The 20,769-nt window shown below is 39.0% G+C and overlaps 1 protein-coding gene across 3 annotated transcripts in view; it reads left to right on the forward strand.

The window, feature by feature from the left end:
• Nucleotides 1-19,754, forward strand: part of LOC107200946 (ubiquitin-conjugating enzyme E2 E2) — a 202,188-nt gene extending 182,434 nt beyond the window's left edge. For all 3 annotated transcript variants that reach the window (XM_015620071.3, XM_015620070.3, XM_015620072.3), the window contains exon 6: nucleotides 18,958-19,754. In XM_015620071.3, the coding sequence (XP_015475557.1) occupies nucleotides 18,958-19,055 (98 nt within the window). In that variant the 3' untranslated portion in view covers nucleotides 19,056-19,754. The remainder of the gene's footprint in view (nucleotides 1-18,957) is intronic.
• The last annotated feature ends 1,015 nt before the right edge of the window (nucleotides 19,755-20,769 follow it).

The raw sequence follows: 20,769 nt of genomic DNA on the forward strand, positions 1-20,769 counted from the left end.
GGTGGAGTGCTGAAAATGCCTGCTTCCAGTGTTAACTGCTAGGGCTGGCCTGTGTGGGCAGTTATTGCAGAGTAACTCTGTGTGTGTGGACACTCCCCACTTTGAAAATATGTTAAGCTGCAAAAACCTGTCTTGCTTGGACTAAAAGTCAACTATACTTCAAGTGTTCAAGCAGAGCCCGGGGAGTGTAAATTCCTGCAGTGCTTTAATCTAAAGAGCTTTCAGGTGCAGATGGCCTCTGAGATTTTGTGTTTTACCAAGTTTGAAGTGCTAAGCAAATTATTTTTTGTGGTTACAGAGCTGGTGATGCTGATCTGGGTTAGAATGTTTATTTTTCTCAGTTGATCATTGCCATCCTGGCCCTGCAAAAGGTTATTGAGCCCCAGGAAAAATGTCATTTGCAAATGTTTCAGAGAAAATAAATTGTAACTCCACAGCACTTTGCATGGCTTCCTTCTTCACATTCAAAATCTGAACTTGGCTGGCCTTATTATCCCCGATGTCTAAATAGCCCTAACATCGAATCATGTGTGCTTAGTAACACACAGCTAAGCCTTGATTAGAACATCAGAACAAAGCCTACCTCTCCCTCACACCAGCCTCTTCCCCTCTGGTGTCATCCTCTGGCTCTGGCTCCTTACCATTTTTCCCACGTGCACGTTCCACGGTCAGCAGTGATTTCATCCCTCAGTTGACATTCTGGAAGCAAAAGCCTTGCTGCTGCTCCTGGCCCTCTTCCCTGCATGGCAGCCGTGTCCCTCTGCGAGCTGCTGCGATGGGGATGTGCCAGGGGGGCACACAGAGGATGAGAGTGGCAGACTGAGAGGTGGCCAGCCACGATATTGCTTTCCCACAAACATTAGGCTGAACACTTGGATGGCAGCTGCAGCCATAGTGACTGCTGAAAGGCTCTACAGAGCCTCACTTGCTTTGCTCTTTAGAAACCTCTGCCTCATTCCTAACCTGAACTGACTCACAGGAATTTTATACCCACTTGTTTTTAAGCAAGTCTTGTGCTGTACCTTAAGTGACCATTTTTTCTGGTTTTCACTCCTGGTGTACTAATGAAGAACCACCCTCTTACCTTGTTGTCTTTATTTGCTGCACACTATCAGACCTGAGCCTCCTTATGTAAGAGAGGCTTCCTGTACCCCTGCCCATCCTCACTGCACTCATCCTTCCTGGATATGCCTGACTCTTGGAGTTCACTGGGGCGTGAGGCACAGCTAGAGACACTAACCTGCTCATCATCACCGTCATCCGGGTGGAAATATTTACTGCTCCCTGTTGGATGTGCCTATCTCACTTGGCAGCCCCACTGAAGGTTATTTCTGGCTTAGCCCTGTCATTTTCACTGTTTGTCTGCTTTTTAACCCAATTGAGTGAAATGATGGAGAAAGGAAAAGAGGAAAAGGAAGGAGGGAAAAATAAAAAAGAAAAAAAAAAAAAGGAAGAGCAAAAGAAAGAAAAAGCATTTGCTAGAAAGGGCAATAACCTCTGGCAAAGGATATGCTCAAAAAACTGCCTGCAGTACCCACTTCACTGGGGCCAGCACTAGTCAGGTTGGTTGCCCTGCTCTCAGGTACTTCAGTAACATATCAGTGTAAAGATGCTTGTCTGGTTACCTTTTAAACTCACCAGAAAGTGTGAAGCAGTTTAGTGTTACATGTAAAGTTTGCTGTGAACATAGTTTGAGGCTGAAGCATACATGCCCTCACAATAAATGTAAATGAGTAGCACAACATTACTTCATTGTGAGACCCCTCAGTTTTTATAGTAGTTTCAGTTGCACAGCACATCTGAAAAGTAGACTATTTATGTTAAAAAACCTCTGCAACATACACTGTGGCTTTCAAATATATTGCACCCTGGTTAGAAGTGGACGTGCTGTTTTTTACAAGTACTGCCATGAATCATGAATTTACTAGATGGTTTCATACTTTGTTAACCCATATGAAGTAATGTGGCTGTGCATTTTAATGATTTACATTTATCTAAGCATAAATAAGCAAAGTCAAAGATCCTAAGGTTATGGGGATCTTTATGTGTCTCACTAAGGGACACCAGACATGCTTTTAAGCTTTATTTTTGTGAGTCATCCTTATGTTTTACTTCTATCTTCCCCAGAAACTTCTTGTTTTTATCACAGAGTAGGTGTAACAGGCAATTTTTGATAACATGCTATTGTTCTTTTTCTGCTGCAATTAGAAGTTATCCATGTGGTATGGCATGATTTAGGTCTGCCAAAACTTTCTGCCAAAAGATATTAACACCCTTACATGCACCTGCATGAAGGTACTGGTATTTAAGAAAATTTAGAGATGGGATTCAGTTTTCACATTATTCTTTTTCTTTTTTTTTTTTTTCTTTTTCCTTTTTTTTCCCCTATCATTTTCCTAGGGGTGTGCAAGATTCTGTACTCTTGTTGCTGAGGGTATAAAATCCCAGTTCTGTCATCTTTTACAGAAAAGGATTCAATAGCGTAATTTAATGCATATCTTTGATCCTCAATGGGATCTAAAACAGCACTTTGGAGAGTGAGTTTTCAAGATAATCTTAAAAGCCCTAAAAGCCTGAATGGTATTTGCCCTGCTACAAAGCTGCTGGAATTGCTGCTGTTTCCAGAACCTCTGCAAAACACGAGTAGGTGGGAAGATTTAAGTCAGACAACATGCAAGGGAGGGAACTGAATTAGTGATTTCTCAGACCAGTTCCCTTTCAGAGAGCAGTATACCTTCTTGGAGGGAAGTTGGTGTCCTGCTGCAATGCCACTGCCCTGTCCCGTGGCAGGTTTGCCTTCAGAAGCCAGCCCCAAAGCCAGCTGTTGGAATTGCTCCAGCCAGGGTTCATACCTCCAAGTGCAACATGGATAGATCTGCTGTCTAGAAAGTTCTGAGCACCTCCACATTTTGAATTGCTATTGGTATTTGGGGAACTTAAGCTTCCTGCAGATGTTTGTTCGTAGAAATTCCACATTTCTCTACCAATTTGCATAAGGTATTGACAGAAATACCTGGAATACCCAATATACAATACAATACCCATTGAATTGGCTTCTGCACACCCCAGACAAAGGGGAGTAGGTTCACTTAAACCCTTTTCAGAAAATGCATCACTCACCAGGACTTGGATGAGGCTGCCAGACTTTGATGCCCACTGACACACTCCATGCTCCTGACACTTCTTTGGGCTGATCATATCTGGCACAGGGGCACCAAGAACCAGGATTGCCACAGCCACCTAAAAACCAAGTGTGTGTCAATGCATCAGGTTCCACAGGAATAGCTCTGCTTCTTCAGCCAGCAAAGCCCCAGCCATACCAGCATGAATTTTAATACACTAATAGATGTCCACTGTATCAATAAAAAAAGATCTATTTTCAGAATTACTGTGACACTTGAAAACGCGAGCCTGTCCAAAAAAAAAAAGTTTAAATTAAATCCAAGGCAGCTTAATAAAGGAAAATGTAACATAGCTGTAATAATAAAATCTGTTCCCTGCTGGAGCATTTGGCTCTGAGTGGGAATTTGGCTGACTCGTGGTCACAGCTCTGCTATTTGGCTTCCATGTTCAAACTTTAAAATAGCTACCCAGCCCTAGGTAATGAAGAACAGCTCCATGCTCCTCACCACTCAGCAGCCTGGATGTATCTTCATTTCTCTCCCTTATTCATATATCTCGATCTAGCAGGAAGCATGTACCGTGTTCCTTCTAATCTGGGGCATCCCCAGAGCAGAGGCTGCTTTCTGTCAGTGCTGGTTCACATCAGGTGTTCCTTCTGCAATTTTTTAGACTTCCCAATTATCATTCCTTCTTTTCCCCTCACCCCCAGTTGTGAAGTGAATTTAGAAACTCTGGATGACAGCAAGTTCAACGGATGAGCCACTTCTCATTTTCCTCATTCTTGTAGTTTTTTCCTTAAAGCCATAATCTTCACATTTTGCTGCTATCAGAAACTGCTTCAGAATCCAATCTGGATTTTTTTCTTTCTCATTTAACATCTTATCAGCTTTGTTCAGTTTATCAAAAAGGACTCTTAGGCTTTCCTGTGCCCAAGTACATGCTGTTGTGGTTTCTAGTGAAATTTAGTTTCCTTTTTGAACATTTTTGTCAAGATATACAGAAAACAGGAAAATTATAAGTAGTCATTATAAATACTCATCAAAATTATAAATACTCATTCTTTAATAATCCATATTTGAGCAGGTTTTTCAAATGTGATGAATATTCTGGAAAATTACTGCAATACTTTTAAGTTGGCAAAACAATATTAATTTTTTCAATTTTATGAGGCTGGCTAAGCCCTGCTGCTTTGATTCTTTCCTGGCACCCACAGGCTACCAGGTGCAATGTCACAACACGGTACTATCAGACATACAACAAAACAATCTCATTTTCCCATATATCCTTTTTGTAGGCAGCAGAGGGTCGTGTAAACAATGAAATTGCTCTGTTGCCTGAGATTATTTATATTCTTTAGCTTGGAACTGTGTTTTCCCTTTTCTTCAGAGTTTGTATACCGTACCCTTGTCAGGAAGTGGGCAGGTTTCTGGGCTGTTCCAGCACAATGGAAAATGCTTTCTTTGTATCTGAAGCAGGAAAATACTCTATGCCATGTCGCTCAAGCATGGCAACAAGTAACACAGAGTAAATGAAAGTTAAAGCCACCAGGAATCAGTTCAGGGAGTAATGTTTTTTGGTTTGTTCTGAGGTGCAACATAACCTTTCCGTTCCTTTTTACATCTCTGATGTGAGTTGTCTCCAAACGAAATGAGCCCGCTCAGGAGGCTCTGCCTTAGCAAAGACAAAGGGCAGCGTGGGATTGCTCTGGTGCCTCGGTGCTGCTGGGCAGGGAGCAGAGAAAATGGGTGTTTGGCATAAAGTCCATCCTAATAAGTTGTCCTAAGGGAGCTTGAAAGGAAAATGCAGCATACAACTGGTGGGGTTTGTTCTGCTCTCAGTGAGTGCAGAATGACTTCGTCAAAGGTGGGGTTGTCATGCAGAAAAAAAAACATGAGTAAAGTGATCCCATCAATTGCAACAAAGTTCTTGTAGCAAGAAAGTACTTGTGTATCTATAAATATTGTGTGTTCCCCTCCCTGTTCTGTAGAATCTATGTTCTACAGAACATACATAGGTAAATTTACATATTTGCACTGATCATATCATAGAATCCAGAGCTGACATTTACAAATTCTTGCTAGTTCATCAGTGCTTTCTTTTTCTATTCCTTTTAAAAGATACTGTGGTATACCAGTTATACTGTAGTGTGTATACAATGTATAATACTTTTATTCTATAGTTTGAATCACTTACAGTTTCTCATTTTCTGAGCTGAACACACAGTACCAATATGTTAAAGGCATTTAGGCACCTAAAGCTGCTGCCTGACAGCTGGCAGGTTTTTCAGTATTTCCCGTGGGATTTAAAGATCTGAAGTCTCACTAGGAGCCTCTCAGCACTGCCAGGAAGAGACTTGCTATACATCTGGTCTTTAAATATTTGCAGATATGTACACCTCTATGTCTTAAACTCTGTGGACATGATCTGTAAACATTAAATTAAACAGATGTAAATGCAAGAAAGGCAACAGCACGTTATGAAAACAGCATATAGATATTTATTGAAATAGAATTAATTTCCTTTGCTGTGAAAAGCTAATGAAACTGTTACAAGATTTATTCTTATCAGTTGACTAAGTCCCCTCAACATGAACTCATGACTGTGGGGATTATTATAACAGCAGGAAAAACATTTGTGAACTGTCATCCCTTTAGTAGTTCTCAGGAAAATATGTCTTGGAATATCTCCTAATTATGTGTGCAGGGGGAGGAGGCTTGGATCAGGATTACTATTGATGTTGGCCTAAATCATTGCTCTTTTCAGTTGCACTTTGACAGCACCTTATGGGTAGAAGACCATTATTTGTGAGCATAGAGGCTTTTAGCGTGTTTAGATTTAGGCTATTCAAAGCTCACAAGACATCATTAAAAAGATTAACACAACTATAGAAGTAAGATTGTTTAGAAATACTTAGTTTTAAACCCCCCATTATGGTTTCAGAAGTCTACAGTCTGTTTAATTTTTTTTTTTTTTTCTGAAAAGTGTCTGGAAATATTTACATAAGAAAATTGGTGGGTTTATGTAATTTGGAAAGCAAATGGTAGAGATTAGTTTTTAAAAATAAAATCTGGATTTTGTGGTATCCAAGGCATGATGTAGTCATTAGCTCTAGCTCCAGATGCCAGTCAGACACGCACTTACCCTGTTCTTTTTTTTATTTCTGATATATCTGGAACTCTGCAAAGAATAATGACTGGAAGGGGTACAGTCACTCTAGCAGAAGACCAGTGCTACTCATTGAGTCAGGTACATTGCCTGCAACTGCTCATCCCTCAGTGGTTCAGAAAAAAGTGTAAAAATCCCTCAAAGCACTTTACTCACACAGAAATACACAGGAGAGGAAATTCCCCCCTAGCCACAGCTAACAATCAGATTATGTCACTGAAGCATGAGCAGTGCAGCCTTTGCAGTGGTAGCTCAGGTGGTGCAGGGCTGCCAAGTTTTCTAGTTCTTATTTGAGTTTCCTAAATCACCTTCTAGTATTCCTACACTATACTTTTTCTGTGTGCTTAACAATTTGGTGTATGAAGCATCTCCTTCCTTTTAACTTTTGCTAAATATGGTGGGACTTTGTTTGTGTGCCTTTCTTGCTGTGGAAAAGATAAACAAGAACACTTTTTTTTTTTAATCTTCTTTACCAGATTACCTGTCACATCTTATTTTGTGGGGGTTTTTCATTTTCAAAGAAATCACCTTAGATTTCAACCATTCCTTAAATGGAAAAGGTTTGACCATGCTGTTAATGATTTCTTGTCCTTTTCAATAATGTTTCTGCTCCTAATTTGTTTTTGCTTAAGGAGATGTGAGAAAAATTGACCTTCAGACATAATAATACCCAACCATCACTTTATTAAATGGCATCTGATTAAATCAGAGATTGACTAAAATCCAAATCAGTAAAGAGGTTTTGTACATCTGTGACAAGAAATAAATGTAAAGGGATGTAACTGGCACTCATAAGAAAAAAGAGTCTTGTCACAACACTTTACTGTTCCTCATTTTTGTTATTCCTCAGAAAAGGTTTCTAGAACATATAAAATACAGTCTTACCACAAAATGGAAGTAGAGCTGGAAAAATACACACCTGACTTTTGGGTTTGGGTTTTTTTACATGAAACTTATAAAAGCTATATGATAAATACACATTCCAGGCTTTTGAAAGTTTCTTGATTTCTGCTCAAGAAGTTTCTGTACAGAATTTCTTTAAGCTTAGGCTCAACCATCATTAAATTAAAAGTACTTGAGAAACTGCGTGAGTGATGGATGCTACAAATACAAAAGGTTACAATTCATTTTCTTTCCAATAAACATGTGTAATTTAAAATACAACCAGTGGAGGTTTCCTATGCCCATTACCTCAGAGAGAAGACAGGTAATTTAGTGCATGCACATAATAAATCTTTGTGTGAACCAAAACCAAAATAAGTCATCAACGTTAAATGTTTAACAAGTGTGAAGTATTTAAAGAAAGCTCTTAGTTATTTCTCATATATAAAATACAGATTTCTAGCTTAATTTGAATGAGTTCCAAGATAGAAAGTAAACTGCCTTTCAAAATACACTCTAACATTTTACAGTTGTTAAATGTATTTTCTTTGTTTCATGCAGATTTTGTCTGCCAATACAGACATGTCTTTAATCACATTGGAATCTTTTTTGTTGTATGAAGTGGATGCATCACTTGCAGGCTTAACCCATTCTACTGAATATATTTTTCTTACTAATATAACTATATATATTTAAAAGAAAAATATATAAAACTAGAAAATCAATAAATTTAGACTTCACATGTTAATTTCACAATAATTTAATCTAATATTCATAATTCCCAGTCAGTAAAAATAGCTCAAATCTCAGATGGAGTAAACTGGCATCAGTCCTGCTGAGCTTTTATACTCCAGATTTTTCATTCAGACTTTGTTCCATTTTACTAAGTGGGGTTTTGTTTTGTGTGTTTGTTGATTTTATTTTTCCCTGTGTACCTTTTTTAGCATGAAGGCAAGGACAGATTTTCAAATTTCTTGCCATACGTTTTTAACTGCCTTAGAACCACCCTCAGGACCCTAATTAGCACAACTATTTTTAAGACTGATTCTTCCTGTTCCTAAAATACAATTATTTTTGTTTCACCATGGAAATCACACTGCTCCACATTCTTTAAGCTCCTGAAAGGAAGCCTGCTACATTTGGCTAACAGATTCCCAATAAGAATGTAGAGTCAGTCCTGAAAAGCAAAATTTATAAGCCTGGATATGTTAGCTATTAAATCATTTAGTCTCTCGCTTTCTTGCATAAGATTTCAGAAATTAGTATTCCTGAGTCATTCAGAGTCTACCTTCAGAGATGATTTACACCACTGCAAGACACATCTCTCGTATTTAGCAGGGGAAGAGGAAACAGTTGTTTGTTTTTTACAGTTTTGCAGATCTATCAAAGGCACCAACTAAAACAAATCATACGCAGTGTGTGTTTCAGAATCCCTGTTTTCACAGCAAATTAAGTTCAGGTGCATTAGATGGAGTTGTAGACAGCTACTTAAATACCAAAATATATAGTCCAATTGTCCCAAATTTAAGGATGGGCTGTGCCGTAAGATTTCAAATTCATGTGGGATACACAAGTAGAGCTTTGATTAGAAAATCCTCTGTAGAACTTTCCATCTGTACAAGGCTTAGAAAAAGGGCCTTCTATGGAGTGGAGCATTTACAGCTCCAAGATGAATTAGATTTCAGAAAATTCTCAGAGGCTGGAATCCTCATTGCTTGGGTTTTTATAATATTGATTAGATAAAGTTGCTGTATAAAGTGGCATGAAAGTAGAACTCACTGTGAGACATAATATTACAGTAGCAAAAGGAATTCCTTAATGACCTTCCGTGTCTTTTTCATCTCTACCATGTATAGCGTTTTTTCTACGGCTCAGTCTTAGGACTCTTTATGCCAATGCCTGAAATCATTTTGCAAAGTGATTATCATTTAGTCAGGCATGCCAGTGGAGTCAATGTGACCCCTCAGGCAGGAAAGATAAGATTTCCAAATAAAGTTACTTTAACTGTTACTAAATAAGAAATTATTGCTGTAAAATATCACAAATTCAATCTTTTTTCAGCGTTGCCATGTAACGCCATTGCAACTAATCCAGGAGTAAAGCTTGCCTGCATGATGAGTGCTACTTATTTTGTTTAACCTGTTTTTTTCCTTCTAGTCCTATTAGAACCAGTTCATAATTAGGCATAATTATAATTCATGTTCTGAAGTTGGTGTAGAAGTGGATAGTCCAGTTGTTTGCTAAAATGGAGCTATTTTCTCACTCACCTGCTGATTCCTCAGTCGCTGCCTGTACAGATAGGGAAGGGAGAGGCCTGACTGGTTTTTGTGGTATTGGGTAACAGTTAAGAGCTGTGTTCATGCAAGGCACACCTAAATTCCTATTCCTGTTCCAATGGATGTTCAGCTTGCCAAGGGATTTCAGGCCCTGGGCTATGAAGGAGTTTTATTTAGTAGTCCTTTAGAAGGGATAAATTTCTTCACTAACCCCGCCTTTTGTAAATAAAGGCCTCTTGTATTCTTTTGACATTTTTATGGGATTCTTAATAGCAGTTTTGGATTTCAGTTTGACAAATTAATAATGAGATTATAGGACGAGAAGAGGAAAATCAGATTAAACCAAAATAAGCAGCATTCATAGCATATGTAGGCTTTTCTATTTTCTAAGGATGAGTTGCAATAAAGGTATAAAGGGATAGATTCAAGAGCAGGATTCAAATTTCTCCTGCATCTGACCTAAAATGGATATGTTTAAGTCGAAGATTTTTGCTATTGCTCACATTCAAACACTCTTCTAAGAGTGAAGATGGCTTTAGGACACATTTTTCTCTCCAAGTCTAAAAGACCAGACCATGCAGTAGCACCTCCTCCCCTCCCTGTCCTCTGGGAATCCACATGACAAGCAGATCCTATAGGACCTCCTGGTTTTCTTGCAGAGCAATCTACTTTTGGTACATGTAATTATAGGATGTGTAACCCCTCACAAAGCATGGTCACAGAGAATAGCTTTGCCCACAGTTGCTTAGGGGTTAAACTGTTTGCTCAGGATGTGTAAGACCCATAGGTCAGTCCTTTGCCTGGAAGAGGTGATTAGTGGGAAATAAGGAGAGACAAATCCAGAGGGAAACTTGTTCCATTATCCTTAGACAGAAGAAATGCCAAACACACTGAGCATTCCTGCAGAATAGTTCTCTCTCCCTTAGTGAATCTTCAGACACATGAAAAAAATCACATCCACGGTGCTTTTCTGAAAATACAGTTATGACCCTATGGATAAAAGCCAGTTTAATTATGGGTCTTAGCATTTTGGTTGCTTGACAACATGTTGAGATCTGAGAGCTGTGATTTTCTTATTATCCACTCACAGCCATCTTCCACAAGGTAAATGCATATTGCTGTAACTTCTTCAAATTTTATCAAACCACATGCCATGTAATGTCTTTCAAATTAAGTTCTACAGTTACTTAAACCTTTTTATTAATTTTTTTACTAATAGCAACGACTGCTTCTCAATTGAGTTCGTTATTATGAACAGACACATTGCTAATGTATCTGTGCTTTTAATATTGAGACGCATCCAAGCATCAAAGTGAAGTGTGTTATTTCAGAATTTTAATTGTTCCAGCATACTGGCACTTCTAATAGGTGCATGTTCTTCCTTAATTAAAGACAACTCTTCAAGATCAGTACACTGTGCCTCGCTGATCCATGATTGCCTCAGCTAACTCCCAGTCAGCCAGTAAAGTTTATAGAAATCCTGCTAAAAACTGAAGACTGGAAAAAAAAAACCTTTCTCTTTAAACAAGAATGATTTCCCTTGGCAAGATACAGAGGTGAATCACTGCCAACACTTTCCTTTTAGAGCTGCGTTAATAAAATAGGGCCAGATAATACTCCATATTTCTGAAACATCTTTTTCTTAGGCAGCCTCATATTTCACATAGGTCTGTGGTAGGTAGCCTGACAGCAATCAAACACAAGTCTAGAGAGAGGAATGAATTTCTCCCTCCATGCTTACAAAATGGGTATTTTAGTAAAGGGATATTTCCTAAACTAGATCCTCAGAGCTCTTTTACTTTTGAAGATAGCTAACATTCTTTCCCCAGACAACAGTTTGGACATTGTAATCAAGTCACGTATGCCTTAATATTTGTGTAACTGTAATCATTGTGCAAACTTAACACAAGTCAAGTGCACTTCTGGCAACTCTATAGAGCTCAAAATTTAGAGTCAAGTCATGGATAACAGTCTTTTTTGTGACATACATCTGTACAGCCACATTTATAAAAGTATCCAGATACCTCGCCTGGGTGATGGAAAAGCTTTAGTCCAGCTTCACGGATGGGAAGCTAAGGCACCACTTGACTTTCTCTCTATATATATTAGAATGTTTCTGTTGAATGTTGAGAAGTGACCAGACAAATCTGTAGAGCTAGTTCCTGAAATGAGAAGCAGACTTCATTATATGCCATATCATATGGTTTCTACTGCGAACTGTAATTCCTAAAATTGGTATTAGCTTCACTGACTTTTTTCCTAGTAGACATTTGATCTTTCTAGATTTTGCTCCTTTCTGCTCTAGTGACAACCATTTTTCTTTACTGAAACAACTAATTTTATTTGTTCTCCTTTTTTAATACATTGTTTATTGATCACTTTATCATTCTTCTGTATTGCTTTCAAAGAGCCATGCAGATGGTTAAATACATTCTATGTGGATAGTTGAAATTGTGATTTTGTGAAAGTCAGGAATAAATTGTAGTTCAGCTTGTGGGCTGTGTAAAGCAATTCAGAACCCTGCTACCACCCTTTGTTCTGCCTTGAATCACGCTGTTGTTCCAGTTTGTGCGCGTGTGTTGATCAGGCTCCCAACCGCGAGCTCGTTTTATTGCTGCACAAACAGGGATTAGCGCTGCCGCACTCCTTTTCACTCGTGCCCTGGGTTTGAGCACTCTTTTCAGAGGGGAAAGGTTAGTGGAGTAATTCGGTGTGCCACTTCACCTGTCTCTGCCTCAAAAGAGTTACTTAGTCTGTGCATTATTATTAATGATAGCAAAAGAGAGCAATGCTGCTGCTCTAAGATCACTGAAGGATGCTATGATGCATTTCACATATCTCATTTTCTACGTCAAGACTCACGCTATCCTTGACATGGTCTTCTAGGAGTTCACTAGGAGTTTGAAACAGGTGATATGTGGCTAACTATGCAAACTTCCCAAGGCAAAGTGACACAATAAATAAAATTACTCACAAACAATTCATCTTCTCTTAATCCCTTCCTCCTGGAGTACTAAATTGTTCTGTGACATATTTAGTATAGTATGTCTCACACTGCCATTGCAGTTTTCACTGACTGGTCTTTTTATAACACTAACCTGGATACCACTGAAAACAATGTAAGAAAGTATAATTATATATTAAAGAATTTTTAAGTTAAGTTTAAGGGTGGTTCTGATGTGACTCAAACTGTCAGCATTTGCAGTTAAGAAAACTGGTATTTCGGTGAAGTATTAGTTTCTGCTCTTGCCTCAGTCTTATTTATTTTTATTTTTTTTTAGTTTGCCTTTTAGGTCTTAAAGGTTGGTACAATATTAAAACCAATAAAAATTGGATTCAGAAATCTTGGCTTTCGCTCCAAGCCAATATGGGAATATATTCTGTCCTGCACTGCTATTTGCAATGAAAGTACCAAACAAAATGTAGTTACTGAAAACAAGAACTTTTATTCTGGGTTGGCTTGGTTTCAGGGTAACCAATCCTGCCTGTACTGCTGTATAAAGATGACTCTAGTCCAGGTATCCTGTAGATGACATACAGAGCACATCGACTTTTCCTGGAAAAATAAGCTCAAGCACTCCATATTTTTTAATTGAAAAACAAATACAGCATAATATCTGCTAAGAGAGGCTCTCCTAAAAGAAACAAACAAAAAAAGTAGTAGTCCCTAAACCAAAAACTCTTATAAATGTGTAACTAAAGTTAAAATAACTAGAAAATTACTTATTTGTTTCATGTTGCACATCCTGTACAAAGCAAAGGAAACATTTAATTTTTGCTGACTGCTCTTTCAGTAGAGATAGTTCTGTAGAGCCTCTCAATGGGGTGCTCTCACAGCTATGAGCATGGAGTTGTTTCGTTCAGGAGAAGGAATAAGACCTTTCAAATTACATCTAACCTCTGGGAATTCTTCCACTCTAATTCTGCTCTTCAGCTGGAGCCCAACTCCTTACAGCCTGATATAGAGCTGAATCTAAACCTGGGCCAAGAAAAAAAGTACATTCTAAATGTTTGGCTGAAGAAACTGAGATTTTTACAGGGCTGTGGGGTTTTTTAGGTTTTAAGGTACTCCAGAAATCTTTCTGAGAATCCACTTGTGGTGAAATAACTGGCTCCATCAGCTCTTCTCTATTAAAACCGCAAAATACAGCAATGGAAATAAAATTCTACTTTATAAATGCTCATAAAATATATATAAAATGCATACAAACACCCGTAATGTACATTTGAATGTGTGTCTCTTTAACCATGTTGGCATTACCGATTGGAATTTCATTGCATATTGTGTGGTTGATGGGGAAGGCACATTGAAATCAAGCTGTTAAACACACCATCTCTGTGTTTTATTTCACTGGAGTATGTTTGCTGTATTTTTAAAAGAGCATTGCAAAGCCCAGGAGATGAATTCTGCTCTGAAATTGCTATTTGCTGACATAGAAATAGCTGTAAAAATACAAGCCGAGAAAAATACAGTGTAGCAATATATTTTCATTTATTTGGGGGGAAAGTAGCTTTTAAAGAAGAATTATAGTCTGTCTTCTGAATGATAAAGCAGTTTAACTAGCATTAAACACAGCTGAAATTTTGTAATGACCAAACCTCAGCTCATCCAAATCCCCAATAGCATTAACTCCCTAGAATTGAACTGTAAATTTGATTAGCCTTACAATAGACATGAGACACAAATGTTCTTCCTTATACAGTCATATTAAGTGGCTGCAAAAGAAGATGACAAGGTATTATAGAGCAGTGCATCCAACCTTTTTAAGCTAGGGACAAGCTCCAGTTCACCCAGCTTTCAAAACCAAATAAACACGGGGCGATTTCATGAATTCTGATATAACATGAGGATTACTTATGGTGAGGTGAGATTTAGCAGCTGCAGTCTTCCTGTAGATCATCCAGAAGATTTTTTTCATAGTCTAGTTCTTTGGATTGACATTTTCCTTGTAAACTACGTTGCTGAACCATAGCTTCTCTCCTTGCCTATATAATATGGTTCCTTTTTTATATATTTTCGTTATTCATGCACTGTCCTCTGATGTGAAATTTGATCCTGCAATTCCTGGTGTGTTAATACTTTGCACGGAGTTAATCAGAGGATGGGATGAAAAATTTCCTTTACACAAGCTAAAGGTTTTGGAGGCATCCTAAACCTAAATAGGGTGGGTTTTTAAGCGTTCAGAGTCTGGGACTGGAAGGAACTGGAAGGCCTAAAAGATTTCTGGGTCCACAGAATTGCAGCAGCTCCTCTCGCTGAGCTGAGGGTGTGGGCCACAGCACGATTTCCCATGCTCCCTGCATGTGGCTGTCACAGCCAGTGCCACCTGCAAGCCTGCTCCAGGGATGCAGTGCCACACGGGATCATGGCTCAGCCTGCCTCACCCCAAGGCTGGGAAGCCCATTCCTGCCTGCAGGACAGGGAAGGAGCTGTGCACAGAGGGTGCCATCCCGGCTCTTGGGCCAGCCACCACGCATCTGGTGATCCAAGAGTACACTTCTCCTGCCAGGCCATGAGTTGCATAGATATGCACTTTTTTTATTAATTTATTGTGGGTTTAATTTCTTTCACTAGATTGTTTCGGTAACGTTTTCCTGGCATACCTTTATACTCCTATCCCCTGGGAATTGTTGTCATTTGGACACAGTCCTGTTTAGAGTCAAATTCTGAAACTAACCCTGACTTCATTGATGAATCATGCTACTTCTTTAAGGGAAAAAAAAAAGAAAGTAAAAATTAAAGCAGTTTACTAGTTACAGAAACAAATTTCTAGCATCAAGAGCAAAACCACAGATCTATACAAATGGAAAATAAGAAATTTTTTTGGTAGTGAGAAATGGAAACAAAAAAAAAACGTTGCTTTGAATTTTGAGATCCAGTTTTCCTTTTCATCTCTTAATTAGATAGATTATGCAGCGGTTGTTTTATAAATGCATATTTGGCCTTACTAATGGATATTTCTCAATAATCCTTAAACAGTGAAGCCCAGCTGAGCACCAGGTGGTGCTCAGCCATATGCTACCTAGCTTAGGGGTGTAAGTGGAGACCATTATTTCTTCCTCATACCTGGTATTTTGTAGGATTTCTTCCTCATATTTTGTGATATTTTGTAAGACTCGGGCACTATAACAAAGGCTTGTGCATGTTGGGAGTTAGATCTTTTAATTGTTCTAATTAAGATGCTTCAATTTATCTTGTAATCTCTGTGTTATGGTGTGTCACGGTGAATTACGTGGCAGCGGTGACTCACGAAGTGTTGAGAGATGTGTCTCCTTGGACCTGCTGGCTGGAGCTGCCCACACAGATGCAGGGAGAGGCCAGTGGTGTTTCTGGAGCTCACACACACTGTCCTTACATCCTGTGGCACAAATGCAGCGTGCTGCTTCAAACTGGCCAGTGCGCCTCTGGTTGGGTGGCTCTGGTCTGAGGTTTAAATTTCCCTCCTCACCAGCTGTCCTGGCTTCCCAAACAAAGCAGTTGTGCCTCCTGATGGCTTTATGGCTTCACAGCAGCTGCTAAAATAAGCCAGTTCTTCAAACACCTATTGAAGCGTCCTTTTTTAAGTCCTTGTAAATATCTACGTGTGACACACCTCCAGACTCTCTGACAGAGATGTGAAATAGCTGAGCCTCGCTGTCAATAACTATTTTTCTATTTCTTGAAATAAATTCCTTGCTCTCAAATAAGCAAGTGGCTCTCCCAAACTGTGGCTTTGCTTTTTTATTCAATGTTGTTATAACCAAAAAAACATACAGCCACACTGAGAAAAAACAATGTCATTGCTGTAATTACTGAAAGTACCTTTTAGTAGTGTTTGCTTGGCATCTGGCTGTGGATGCAGCTGGTCCTGCTCATGCTACAGCAAGCAAGGACTTCTCTTTGCTTCCACAGTCCTGCTTCATACAGGCAGACATCAATGGAGGGAGACCCTGGCTTGGAGGAAACACCTGAGATGATTGATAGTTGATTCTCAGGTCACTCAGCAGGAATTTACACACCTACAACATAAAGCTTTGTAGACCTCAGACATCTTACAGGCCATCACCTCCACTCTTTCAGCTACCAAACAAAACACCACAGAGGCTTGAACATATGGATAAATAATCAGCCCAGTTCTTTACATTAGTGGACTTGAACAGATTTCCACACCTTACCAAAAGTGCCTCTCACTGATTCTCTCACCCCAAAGGAAAGGAGAACCCTCCCATGCTGGGAGGAGCTGGGCATAAGAGCCTGTGCCTTCCTAAGCCTTGTAAAGATGTATGTTGTTGAAATCCTTTCTTGTTCCTAAAAGGAGATATAGATGAAATCCCACACCAGGAAACCAAACATTCTGATTATCATCCATGTTTGGAGATGATGATGTGATCCTCAGTACCCTTGCAGTATATCAAGGAACTCAATTTACAGCTCTCAATGTGAAAGACATGCTGTTGCAGAAACATTCATCCTGCACATAAAAAAATCTTCCAGATTTGAACTAGATAACTTTACTATAGCACATCACTGTTCACTGACTCATACAAGGTTTTATAAAGATCTCAGAGCCATCACTTTAAATACACACTAGACCTCAATAAGAACTTGCTGCATTCCAGATCATAATGCTGTGATATTCCTGCAACCCTTCCCAGCCAGATGCCTCAGAGGCCAAACCCCACCCTCCCCTACAAGCATGAAAACCAGGATATGCTGCAAATTTTGCTTCAAAGTTTAACCCTTAGTCTCCATTTCTCCACGAGTCTGTGGAAGTGTTTCTGTGGGCAGGGGCTTGTGTCCAAGGAGGATGTGGGAATTTGCAGCAGTGCTCTCACACTCATCCCCAGGCTACCACTGCACTACAACAAGGTTTCCCTGTCGCTATTTAGAGAAATCCTTTGCAAAGAGAAATGTTGCCCTTTCCTATTGCTCAGGTTCCCCACTTGCCCTGCAGGGCTTCTCAAACCTCATTCCAGCCACAAATAACTTTTTACTACTTAAGCACCTGTAGACTGTTAATCTCCTACTTGCACAGGACAAAATCCCTCTGATAATCCCCCAACAGTTTTTCTCCCTGGCTGGGGAGTTAAAGGTGATATACTTTCTAGTCTACAACTTTTAAACTCTATCTTTGACCAGACACACTTCTTCCACACATATGCATGTAAAAATAATCAAGTCCAGGCCTCAGTGACCTCCTCTAGATATATTAAGATATTAAAGGTAGGCACATGCAGTAAGTGTTTGCAAGACTGAGACTACAGGGACTTAGTGCACTGCAGTCACAGTGATAGCTTGTCTTACTAATTTAGAAGGTGAAAACTTAACATTCAAATCACAGGCTCTTCCTGAAAGTGGAGGTTATGCATGGAAAGCAAAAGAATTTTTTTTATTAGATATTACTCACTAATATTCAGTGAGATTGGCAGTCAGCCAATCAAACGATTTTGGCTAAGCCAACATGTTTTTCCCCTATCTTATCATCAACAGCCAAAGAAAAAAGCCCAGATTTACTCTGCTTGACAGGAGGCCTGACATCTTGTCCTGGGAATTTGGGTGGTTAATAGTGCAAGCACCACACTCAGATTACAACTGCACTGAGAAAGCTGATACTCATATTGTTCAATGGCACCATCTTCAGACAGCAACAAAGCTGATTATTACCTGGCTTTCACAAGAAGTCATATTCATCTGTCCTAAGTGGGGGAAAAATGTGGTATCAGTGCCTCTGGACTTGCATGGTACAATCTCAGAACATTTACTGCTGCAGCAGAAATACCAAGAGTATGGGTTCCCCTCAAAAAAAGGGGGAAACTATAAATTGTCTGCTTAAATTAGAAGAGAAAAACGTTGTCAGAAAAAGAAAAATGTTGATGAAATACAGTCACTTATGGAAATGTCTTGTCTTGGATTTTTTTTTTTTTTTAGGGGATTGATTTGTTTTGATTTGTGGAGTCATTCATAGATCCAGACTATATCATGCAGCATTCTGGCCATAGGAATGTTCAGAAAGATCCCATAAATTAAATAAAAAATCTCAAAATTTGGAATTAACTTCTGTTGCTTTGAAAACAGTACTTGCTGCCCTAATTGCTTACATTGTTTTATGCTTTGAAACTAAAAGTACTTTTAAGAAAACAAAACAGCATCCAACCTGGTAATACAATTAGAGGTAGTCCTCTTCTTAGGTGAGAATATGAATAGTTGTGGGAGTCTAATGCCATAAATAAATTACATCACCTGAAGGTGAGTTTTAGCCTAAAATAAAATTATCAGAACTTTTTTTTTTTTTTTGTGAGGTAGAGCTTTCAAAAATTGTTTCAGTTATATGTTTACGAGTCATGTATAGCTAATTGCCATCCATCTCCCCCTTCATCTCCTTCCTCCCATGCTTTGAAAACAAGTCTGGCATACGTAGGCACCTTGTTCTTGCAGTTAGACCTAAGAGAACTGAACGAATGTGGATCTGAAAATAGCTTTTTCATCCTCCCGAGGCTGACGGGTGTTTCACGGCTTGTGTTTCCTTTTCAGCTGACCCCCTGGTTGGAAGCATTGCCACTCAGTACATGACCAACAGAGCAGAGCACGACAGAATGGCCAGACAGTGGACCAAGCGATACGCCACATAGGAGCCTCCTCTAGGATTTGCTGGACCTGTGCAAGCACATTCACTAAGTGCATCAATAGCCCTTCCCTTCATTCTTATTTTTTATTCAATTTTGAACCATTTTGTGACAAAAGGTTGTCCTTACTTCCTTTTTTGTTTCGTTTCGGTTTATTTTTATTTGTTCTGGGTTGTTTTTTTTTTTGTTCTGTTAACTTGAAAGTTGTTTCCCTCAAATGTAGACAGGGAATTTTGGTTATCAGTGCAAAGAATGTTGGATCTGTAATAGTATAGAGCTTTATCAGAAAGCTTTGTATTAATGTGTGGGGTTGGTTTGTTTTTTTTTTTTTTCTTTCATGTGGTTTTGGGGAAAACAAACAAATTCAGAATTATATCTCGTTTCTACTTAAATGTAGTGTTTAGGGTTATTTTTTTGTACTGAAGTCTTTAATGGTGGGTGCATGCTACTGGGAACAAGTTTTGTATAAAAGCTTAAAATCAAGAATCACTGTGCATTACTAAGACTGTGTTTATCACTAGCCTTCTGTTTCCCACACAAAAGGCTATTGCATTGAACAAATTAATATGTATTTTGATTTACTTAAAAAACAAAAAAAAAAGTGCTTGTAAATTTCTTAGGGACCTGCCACTTTTGACTGTGGATCAGTTGATGTACACTTGTATTATTAAAGCACTCAATAAAACACTGTGGCTGATAAATGCACTTCTTGCAGGGCGGTGCTTTTGCATTTATGCAGCACAGGCTGCTTAGTCCTCACGTAATACAACTGCAGGTTAAAAAACTATTTTTAGACCTGAACTATTCACTTCTTCCCAACAATGCATTTCTTAACTTAGAATTCTTCATTGTGTCTTTCTTCATATACAAACATCTTCCAAATTTCAAGACCTTTCTTTCACATGTCTGTGCTCAGCCTTGCTATTCAGAAGCCTCTTGCTGCATCTTTTCCACTGTGGCTTCACTAGATCCATCTTGTTACATTTAAAATAGTTGGCAATAAAAATAGCCTTGCAGTGAAAGCAGAATATTGATGTTGATTTTATACAGCAGGCTTCATTTTGCCTTTCTCCAAGCTCTTTGACTGCAAAAGCAAACTGTTATTTAAAAAAAAAAAATAAATGAAGGTTTTCGATGGGAAAATTGAGCCCACTGCACCAATCATTCCCAGCACATTCAATGATAAGGGTATTTCTATTCAGATTTGACCTTCAGGCTAATTTTAGATATGCAGCCATGGAGGGAAAACTTCTACTTGGCTAAGGAAATGTGTGGGTGTTGTGATTTAGAAAATATATACTGTGATGCTGATAGCTGGATGTTCTTTGTGTTGCAAGGCATATTGGAAAATCCCTGTCTCATATAATTAAACGTTACAGATGCTATACACACTGCTTGCTTGCCCTCTCCCCTCTCTCCTTGCCTCTTATGTTTAAAGAAGATCTTATCTTAAAGAAGATACATTCCTGCAGGGTCACTATAAACACACAGGGAGACCGGATCCCATCACACTCCAGCCCAATTCAACCGGCATGAAAACTAAAGCAGTCAAGGTGACACCACAGGGCCTCTGCACCCACCACTGCATTGCTCAGCATTTCCAGGCTCTTTTGTTTTTCTCTTGGTCATTTGCTAATAAACTGAGCAGACATTCAGCTCCAATCTGCTGGTGAGTTGCCCTCTGCATGAAGAAAAGCTGAACGCTGATGTAGTTGTAGGT

The sequence above is a fragment of the Parus major genome, chromosome 2 (genome assembly GCF_001522545.3).
Source record: "Parus major isolate Abel chromosome 2, Parus_major1.1, whole genome shotgun sequence".
In the NCBI taxonomy this organism is placed as follows: domain Eukaryota; kingdom Metazoa; phylum Chordata; class Aves; order Passeriformes; family Paridae; genus Parus; species Parus major.